Source organism: Lactuca saligna, chromosome 6 (genome assembly GCF_052625555.1).
Source record: "Lactuca saligna cultivar CGN05327 chromosome 6, ASM5262555v1, whole genome shotgun sequence".
In the NCBI taxonomy this organism is placed as follows: Eukaryota; Viridiplantae; Streptophyta; class Magnoliopsida; order Asterales; family Asteraceae; genus Lactuca; species Lactuca saligna.
In genome coordinates, this window is record NC_136422.1 from 77,889,015 (window position 1) to 77,898,344 (window position 9,330).

General features: G+C 35.5%; 1 protein-coding gene across 1 annotated transcript; it reads left to right on the top strand.

Annotated features, from left to right (window-relative positions):
- The first annotated feature begins 5,704 nt into the window (after window positions 1-5,704).
- LOC145002771 (protein NAR1-like) lies at window positions 5,705-6,909 on the top strand. The gene is made up of 3 exons (XM_078961971.1): window positions 5,705-5,825; window positions 5,893-5,984; window positions 6,476-6,909. The coding sequence occupies exons 1-3, from the start codon at window positions 5,777-5,779 to the stop codon at window positions 6,611-6,613; spliced, it is 279 nt and encodes a 92-aa protein (XP_078818097.1). The 5' UTR covers window positions 5,705-5,776; the 3' UTR covers window positions 6,614-6,909.
- Window positions 6,910-9,330: the final 2,421 nt, after the last annotated feature.

Here is a 9,330-nt window from a genome sequence, read left to right on the forward strand (position 1 = left end):
GTCTCAAAGCCTTTGAGATTATTTTCTTCCACATGCTTCAAAATCAGAGCCACTTGAATTAAATCATTGCAGTTCATCAGAGGAAAATCAGCTACCGTGAAATCATACTGTTTGTTGTCAGCTCGGATAACAAAATAACGAAAATTTTGAAGCATGTCTTCAAACAATACATCTTTCTTGATTGTCAGCACCTTTTTGATCTTCATTAAAGACCAAACTTCATCTGGATTCTTCCCCAAGACAGCATGAAATCTGATTTTCATGTGTATATAATCATCAGGATTATCAAACTTCTCACTAATCTTGTACTGAGACGTAATGAATAGCATTTCATTGATTGGAAAATCCAGCTGATAACTGTCTGAATTCGCAATATCGTAACTTCTCTTTGGCTTCTTCTTAAATTCGTACATTTCCCTTCCGATAACTTTTGACTCTATAGTTTCGTAAGAGTAAAGCTTCGCAGGATCTCCTTTGTTCATCGTGGGAGGATCACTTGCCCTTTGCCTCATAATGCTTTTTACTTGCCTCATCCTTTCCAACTCTGCTTTAGCCTCAGCTTTCTTCTCCTCCTTTGATTCTTCATATAAAATCCCTTTTCCTTTTCCCACCATATCTGTTTGAGGTTTTGAACTTGAACCTCCTTCTTTTTCTCCAATAACGATTCCTTTGGCAATCGTTTTTTGTGGTTACTGTGGTTGAGGAAATTGGCTTTGTAAGTATGGGAAGAGTAGTTATAAGCTGAGTAGATATAACTTTTCCAACTGTCTTCGCATCCTCTTCTTTACTTAAACTTTTCTCTCCCCCTTGCACACCTGTAAAAACAGGTGGGGCACTCCTTGGTAGTAAAGAAGTAAAATTGGCGAGTGGAGTAAGAGCTTTATGAATTGCTTGTTCTAAAGTATTAATCTTTAGAGACAAGAACTCTGGAGTGAGAACTTGTGTAGTTGAAGATTGCGAAACCACCACTTTAAGCTCGGACACCAACTTGGTTAGCTGATCAAGCTTCTCCTTTGTTTCTTCGTTATGGGCTTCACGAATAGGAACATCAACAAACTTTTGTACTCTAGAAGAAACCTCCGCAATCTGCTTTTGAACTTCAGCATTTTGAGCATGAATATCCTGAAGCTCCATCGCAAGTTTAGATTTCAACTCTTGAAGCTTATAGTTGACATCTTCCCGAACTTTCTTCACATCTTGTACAAAAAGAACATGACGTTCTTTTGCAACAGCTTTCAAATCCTTGACTGCTGAAGAAAAATTGCTCCCTTGTGCTTGAATACGAAGCTCATTATTCTTGTCGGATTGATCAACCTTCTCCATAATACGTTTCTCAGCACCTTTGATCATTACATCAACCTCCATAGCTGAAATAGAAGACATCCTGCCAGAATCAACTTGCGACTGAATAATAGCATTCAATTTTTGATTCAGGATTTTAAATTGTTTTCCTGTCATAAGCATATGATCAGGAATATCCTCCTCCTCTGAATCAAAATGAACATCTTCAATTATCCCTCCAAAGTCACCTCCTTCAGTTTCATTATTAGATAAAGGTTGCGAAGGTTGAGGATTTTCGGGTGATTGAGATGGAAAAAGTGTTGTAAATGGGTTTTGAAGAGCATGATCAAAAATTGATGAGGTGGTGAAAGAAGTTGTAATTGGAATTGAAACAATTGGTAATGAATTAGGTAAGGAGATTGGGATTGTGGTTGCAACACTCAGGATAGGTGCCCCCGTATCAGATACGTTGACAACCGTATCAGAAATAGGTACCTCCTCAGAAACTGATTTGGTAGTGACTGTTTCGAGTGGTTTGGTGAGTGGTAAGGTGGTAGAAATTTGCGAAGTATGGATGATAGGTAATGAAACGGTTGCCGTAGATGTCATTGGTGGAGTTTTTGGTACAATTTCTTCATCAGATGATTCATTGCGAATCATCATCTTTCTTCTTTTGATGAGAGTACGTTGCATGTTTTTGGCAACATCTTCAGCTCTTTGTCTTTTCTTTCCTGGAGAAACCGGAGCTGGAATACTGCGAATAGTAACGCCTTTACTGCTCACCTCAGCCTTGCGAATTTTCTTTAATACCCCAGACTTAGAAGGTATTATTTCTTTCTTTGACTTAGATGAAGTTTCTTCAAACTGAATATCTTCATCTTGAACTTGTTGTGAGGATGAACCCTTCGCATCCTTCTTTACGAGCTTCTTCTTCTTTGACGGAGCAGCAACATCCAATAATACTCCAGTCCGCTCTGATTGATCAATTGTTCGCAAATATCTCACCAACACTTTGTGAGTTTGAGATACTTTGCGAAGCATCGCATCTGGAATGCGAGCCACATGAGTGAAAATTTCGCCTTTGGAAATTGATACAAAGAAAATGCAGCAACTTCAACATCCTCCATTACTAGAATTGCTTCTTTTTCATAGACCTTCTCCAGAATCAAGCTCCAATATCTTTCACACGAAATCCCCTTTTCCAAATTTGTGTTTTCAAGACTCTTAACAAATTCCTTCCATAATTGGGTTGCATAATCAACATTTACATCATAGTATATGCCCATAACCATGGCATATACTTCCTTTCGTCCTCTATCCAGTCCAACTGATCTTCTGGTTAGGCATCTAAAAAAAATTCCAAATAAGAAATTCCATATGCACGGCAACCCAGACTTTCGAAAGTCATTAATCTTCTCAAGCTCTGGTTGATGGCCCATCTCGTTGAACATGTGGATAATTTGAGAGTTAACAGGTTTGACAAATGGAGGGTTGTTTGGAATCTGCAAGAAGTCAACAAACATCTTCTTGGAAAGTTTGACCCGTTTGTTGTTGATCAAGTTGAATGTGATCACATCCGATGTATTATTGTATGATGTCGTTGAAGCTGCCAAGGATAGCCATGTCATCAGAACAGAGAAGGACCTAAACATAGCAGTTGACAGAGGTGATCGTTTCAGGGCAACGATGAGCATCTTCAAGCCTTCAGGATAAGAAGATACATTTGGATCAACTTGATAGTTTGTGCTTTGGATTTTCATCAGGGATTGAGAAAGAACTTTATCAGTGTTGGATTGAGTGGCTGCCATTTTTAGGGTTTTGAAAAAGATGAAGTTTTGATCAAGGTTAAAACTTTGAAGGTTTGTGAGAGTTCTGTTTACGTAATCGTATATAGTGTTCTTGATCCCCCTTTTATAGGTTACTCAAATTGATTTGAAATTAAAGCGGGATACATTTAATGTTATCCAATGTGGCACCTTGAAAATCGGATCATGACTGCAAAAGATAACCATGCTTCAAAAAGTAACTGTCACATCTCCTTGAAAACCGGATAGAATATCAACCATCTTGAGTATACAGCCTGTCAAGTTTCCCGTTATAGAATCTGAACCATTAAAACCCTTCGCATGGAGTCAAGGCTCTTTCACTTTTGGGATATAAAGTAAAGTCATATGCCAGATTTGCGAAATCATCAGTCTGAGTTGGTTTTACTTAGAACCTCAAGGATTTCGTGTGTGCATTGTGTCAACAGAATAAGATGAGAAACAAGAAAATTTGGAATGTTGTGATGTCAAAAATTTAATTTGACATGAATGCAGTAAAACCCCAGGCAAAGGTTGCTTCGTTAATCATCAAGAGAGTTAATCAACAACTTGTGTAGTTTCCCGTGAATTACAATCGAATACTTGTAGAGAATTATCGAAGGGCTTCTTTTAAAAGACATTTTAGATTGGTTTGAAATTTCATTACATATCAGCCTTAACATAAGGTGAGAAATTGTAAATGAAATTACTTGTTTGACCAGTGTAGTCAGTGACAAGTTGGCTTGTGAAAATATTTATCATGACTAGGATTTGCGAAATATACTCACACAGAAATCATATTCATAAAAAAAAAATTATGCTGGATCTTGTTGGGAACAAACATCGTGGGTTTCGAATGTTTGATTAAGATCACTAAAAAAAATGAATATGATTTTGAGTATAAAAGGTACCGAAACAAATGTTTCGTAATTTCTGGAACATAGTTCCCCGTCAATTCCTTAAGGTTTATGATATTTGGGTTTCACCACCATCACGGACTCATGATGTTAGATCATAAACACAAACTTGTGATTTGTCTAAGTTTTGATTGGTTTGATCAAAGACCTCAAGGACAAATCTTTTCAAAAAAATTTGGATTAAAAGAATTGTTTGGTATAAAAAGATTGGATAAGAATCGAAATGTACCTCTGTTATAATGGACAAAACAGAAAACTCTTAACTCATTTGAGAAGAGTAAGGTAGCTCTTTTTGACTTATGCGAATATAAGCCTTTTTGGGAAGAAATTTTCATATGATAATTTCATTAAGGCTTTCTTTTCACTCATAGAGTCGTGTTGAGGCTTTTGGTCTACATACAGCAGCATGCTTCTAGGGACATCCTAACTAGTTTTTAAAAGAAATTTAATACCTTCCCATAGAAACAAATAAGTATAACCTCTTCGCATTTTAGCCCTGTATTAAATTCTCAGCACACAAAGTTTAAAGAACAAAGAAAACAAAAATATTTTTGTGATTTTTGAATTTTTCAAAAAAACAAAATCTTTTTGGATTTTTAATTTTTCAAAATTAAAAACATAACAAAATAAAATCTTTTTGGATTTTTGATTTTTCAAAAATTAAAAAAAAAAATAGTCGTAAACCTTACCTTTGTTGTTGTGATCTCAGATGCGAAAAGATGTGGATGCGAAGCCATGCGAAGCCTCTGAATGAACAGTAACATCTGAACAAATTTGACTCTTAACTGTTGAACAAGACTTTTAGGCATGTGTTGTTGAAATTGAATTCGCATTAATCATCCCCAAACCTGCTAAAATTCTAACAAATGATTTTTCATCAAGTGGTTTTGTAAAAATATCAGCAAGTTGTTCAGTTGTTTTAACAAAATGAATTTCAATATTCCCATCTTCCACATGATCTTTGATAAAATGATATCGAAGAGCAATGTGTTTTGTCTTTGAATGTTGTACTGGATTATGACAAATGCGAATTGCACTTTGCGAATCACAATACAAAGGAATCTTTTTCATGTTTATTGCATAGTCACGAAGTTGACTCTGAATCCAAATAATTTGCGAAGTGCAGGCAGCAACAGCAATGTATTCTGCCTCAACAGTTGATATAGACACACAAGTTTGTTTCTTTGATTGCCAACTCACCAACTTCCCATCCAATAGTTCACATCCACCACTCGTACTTTTCCTATCCAAAGTACATCCTCCTACATCAGATTCTAAAAAAGCTTGAATGAAAAACCCCATTTTCGTAGGATACCAAAGTCCTAGAGAAACTGTTCCCTTAAGATAGCGAAAAATATTTTTCACTACAGTCAAATGAGGTTCTCTGGGATTAGCTTGATATCTAGCACAATTGCAAACCGAAAACATAATATCAGGTCTACTTGCAGTTAAGTACAATAAAGACCCTATCATGCTTCGATAAAGTGTTAAATCAACAGCAGGAACATCTAACGAGGGAGTTAGTCTTGTTCCTACTGCCATTGGTACTCTGAGTTTCGTGCTATTAGACATTCCAATCTTTTCAAGCAAGTTCTTCGTATATTTTTCTTGATTGATTAAGATTTCATCCCTGTTCTGTCTTATGTTTAAGCCAAGAAAATTATTAATTTTTCCCATCATGCTCATTTCAAACTGAAGGTAAAAGGTAAAACAGTATTGAAGTTTGCATTGTGTTATGGATTCCGAAACTTGCAAAATGTAGTCAGGAAACTTAAAATGGGAAAATGTGACTATCACTATTTGGAGATCATGGCATGCCCTTCAGGTATAAAAATTTTATTTTTATTTTTATTTTTGATTTTTATGAGCTTATTATATTTTTGAAAAATCAGGGTGCTTAAATGGAGGTGGGCAGCTGAAGCCAAAATCAGGACAATCTGGCAAAGACTTGATTCAAGCATTAGAGACCACATACATGCAAAATGTAAGTATTCCTGTTTTCTTTCTTTTACTTTGATTTAATTATTTATGTTTTATATTATATTTAGAGTAAATTACACGAATGGTCCCTATGGTTTGCGCACTTGGTCCCTAACTTATTTTTTAACTCGGAAAGTTCGTACTGTTTGTTTTTGTTATACACTTGGTCCCTACTGTTTGTTTTTGTTACGCGCTTGGTCCTTGTCTTACCTAAAAAGAAATTATTTAACTAGGGAAAAATGGTGGGGTAGGTAAGGTAAGCCGAGGGGATGGGGTTGGAGGTATGTTTATTTAAATAAATTAAAAAATCAAGGGCAAAATAGTATTTTTAGGTAAGACAGGGACCAAACACATAACAAAAACAAACAGTAGGGACCTTCTGAGTTAAAAATATAAGTTAGGGACCAAACGTGCAAATTACCCTAAACCATAGGGACCATTTGTGTAATCTACTCTTAAATTTATATTTATGTATTAATGAAAAATGAATGTTAGGTTTTGGTTGTGGATCCATTTCAAAACATGATGGTGAAGAGGTTATACGAGTCATGGCTGGAACATCCGGGTTCAGAAAAAGCAAAGCAAGACATACACACACAATACCATCCTATTGTAAAAAGCATTACTTCTTAGCTCAACAACTGGTGAACATTAATAACCACTTTCAACTTCTCATGTCCTTCAACATTGACTTTTTTTGCGTTGACTTTATGCCAACCGGTGAAGAAGTTGCAATTTTGAATTTTGATGGTGGCCATAAAAAGATTTATTCTACATTCATACACACAAGAGAAAAAGGGGTTGGTGTAGGTGTATTTTTATTTCTTATGTATTTTGTAGATATATATTTTGTAATTTTTATGGAGAACGTGTATAATTTTATCTTAGTTTGTTAATTCGATTTGTTTCCAATGCACTTTATACTAAAACACCCTTGTTTGCTTCTTTTAATGGCTGCCTAATAACATAAATCATCAAAAGGGAGGGTTGATATAAAAAAATAACAATATTTTTAACATTTATCTCAGGTGTCCTGGTCAGGTGAATATACTTTATAGTTTGGTACATAAATCATCAAAAGGGGGGAGCCCGTGGCAGTTGAAATAAGACCATGTGGAGAAGCCCATGACATTTCTAGGTAAAGATTATGGGGGGAGCCTATGGCATGAAGGTATAAGACCCTGGGGGAGCCCACGATATCCTTATATGTTGGTATGCATGGCTTATGTGGTAGAGATAACTTTTATAGCTAATATGATATGTGATATGTGGTAGAGATAGCTTGTATATCTAATATGACATGTGGTAGAGACAATTTTTATAGCTAATATGATATGTGTTATGTGGATTGTGTGTGGGGTATGTTCTGGGCAACTCACTAAGCTTTGTGCTTACGGTTTACAATTTTTATTTCAGGTATCATTGATTTGGAAAAGAAGGGCTCGGATTGATCGTAGTGCACACACCTATGATTTCTACAATGAATTATTTTGAGATGAACTTTGATAAATGTTTTTTTTACTTAATGATGAATTGAAATGTTTGAAATAAATGGTATCAATGTTTTAGCTATATTAAAAATAAAAAATTTACCATTGATTTTTGGGTCGTTACAAGTTGGTATCAGAGCCTTGGTTTGAGGGATTCAGACATACTTTCGGGTGATTTTGAACTCAAACTGAGGATCTGTAAAGTTTTCAAAAAGAAAAATGTTTTCAAGGAAAAAGTTTTCTAAAGATAAGAAAAGGTGTGGTGCATGCAATCGGCCGAACTCAAGTAAGTTTCCCCAAAATACACATATATATTATCTGTTATGATTTGGTTTATGCATAGGGCTAGGGGAGATTCCTTTATATGTTGTATGAGCTGGTAGAATTGCATGTTAGGGCTGAGTAATCAGCGATAGTTTGGCCTGATATGTGGTGTTTGAAGCCTTGGGAATATTGGATGCCATGCTAGAATGATAATGATTATTGTTATTGGTAACTGCTAAGTGTATGTTTTGAAAATTGTATATGGTTAGGATCTTATTGTTGGATAAGGTGTCTAAGTCCATAACTATTTCTGGTATGTACTTGACCCGACCCGGCATGGTCCATTTGGGTTGCATGGCACCATGCAATTGGATAGACTAAATGAGAGAAATAACGCTTGGAGATTATTAATATATTATAAGTTCTAATATATTAATAATATTATTTGATTAGTTTGATCAAGAATTAATTTAGAATTAATTAAGTGATCAAAAGATAACTAATTAAATATATGGGTTGATTAAGTAAATCATCCATATCTTGTATAGTGGGCTAAAAGGCTCCATGGATCATCAAGTTGGGTTCCACCCATAGGATGCTCCATGGATGCTCCATGGGAGTTACAAACCCATGGGTCATGGAAATGAAGAGTCATGACACATTAGGGTTTAACCCTAGATGTGTCAACACTATATAAGTAATATGATCTCCTCCCAAATCGGTTACACACATACACACAAAGAAATAGAGGGCTTGGCCGATTTTGTGAAGTGAGTATTCTCTCATAAGTTCTTCCAAGAGCATTTGGTGTTGTGTGAAGCATTTGAGGCATCACACTTGGGGTGCTAGGCTCACAAGGTTTCAAGGAACACAAGCAACAACAAGGTAAGTTATTCTATCTACACTTTATGTTAAAATTGTTCCCCATGTATGCTAGATAGGAATATAACCTTGGAAATCAACTTTGCATGACAAATTAGATAAACATAGATCCAAGGTTATTAGGGTTGCATGTACACTTAGGAAGTGTTAGAATGCTCAAAACCCATCAGTGGTATCAGAGCCTAGGCTTGTTTGTTCTTATTTGTGCTTAAAAGTTGAAAACAGAATCGAAAATTTGTTGTCTACGAGTGGACTCGCCGAGTCTATAGGGGGGACTCGCCGAGTTCATGTGTATCTTCAACCAACTCGGCGAGTAGTGTTCATGCACTCGGCGAGTAGGGTCGAATGAGTGCAGAATTTCGATTCAGTTGCTGGAAAATGAATTAGAACATTACCCTAAACTGTTTTGGTAAATGTAAACTTGTTTTTGGTGGTGTAATGTCTTTGCTAATTCATTTACAACAACTAGTTATCAAAATTACAAAGTTTTATGTAATTTTTTGATTGTGTTCATATTCATGTTCTTGTTCTTATGATGTTTTAGATGATCATAGGAATTATTTGTAACCTATTTGGTAGTTTAATTCTTGATCATAATGTGTTTTAATGGAGTCCATAACTTATCCTTAAGTTATGGAAAACCAAGAGTCACACTTGAGTTAAAACCATTAAGAAAACACAAGAGTTATAAAAATGAAGAGTCTTCATTTTATG

Bases quoted from the DNA above. Each gene is read 5' to 3' on its own strand.
- LOC145002771 (XM_078961971.1), top strand. From the start codon at position 5,777: ATGGGAAAATGTGACTATCACTATTTGGAGATCATGGCATGCCCTTCA. The intron at 5,826-5,892 runs GTATAAAAATTT...TTGAAAAATCAG, and splicing joins GATCATGGCATGCCCTTCAG to GGTGCTTAAATGGAGGTGGG. The intron at 5,985-6,475 runs GTAAGTATTCCT...AATGAATGTTAG, and splicing joins AGACCACATACATGCAAAAT to GTTTTGGTTGTGGATCCATT.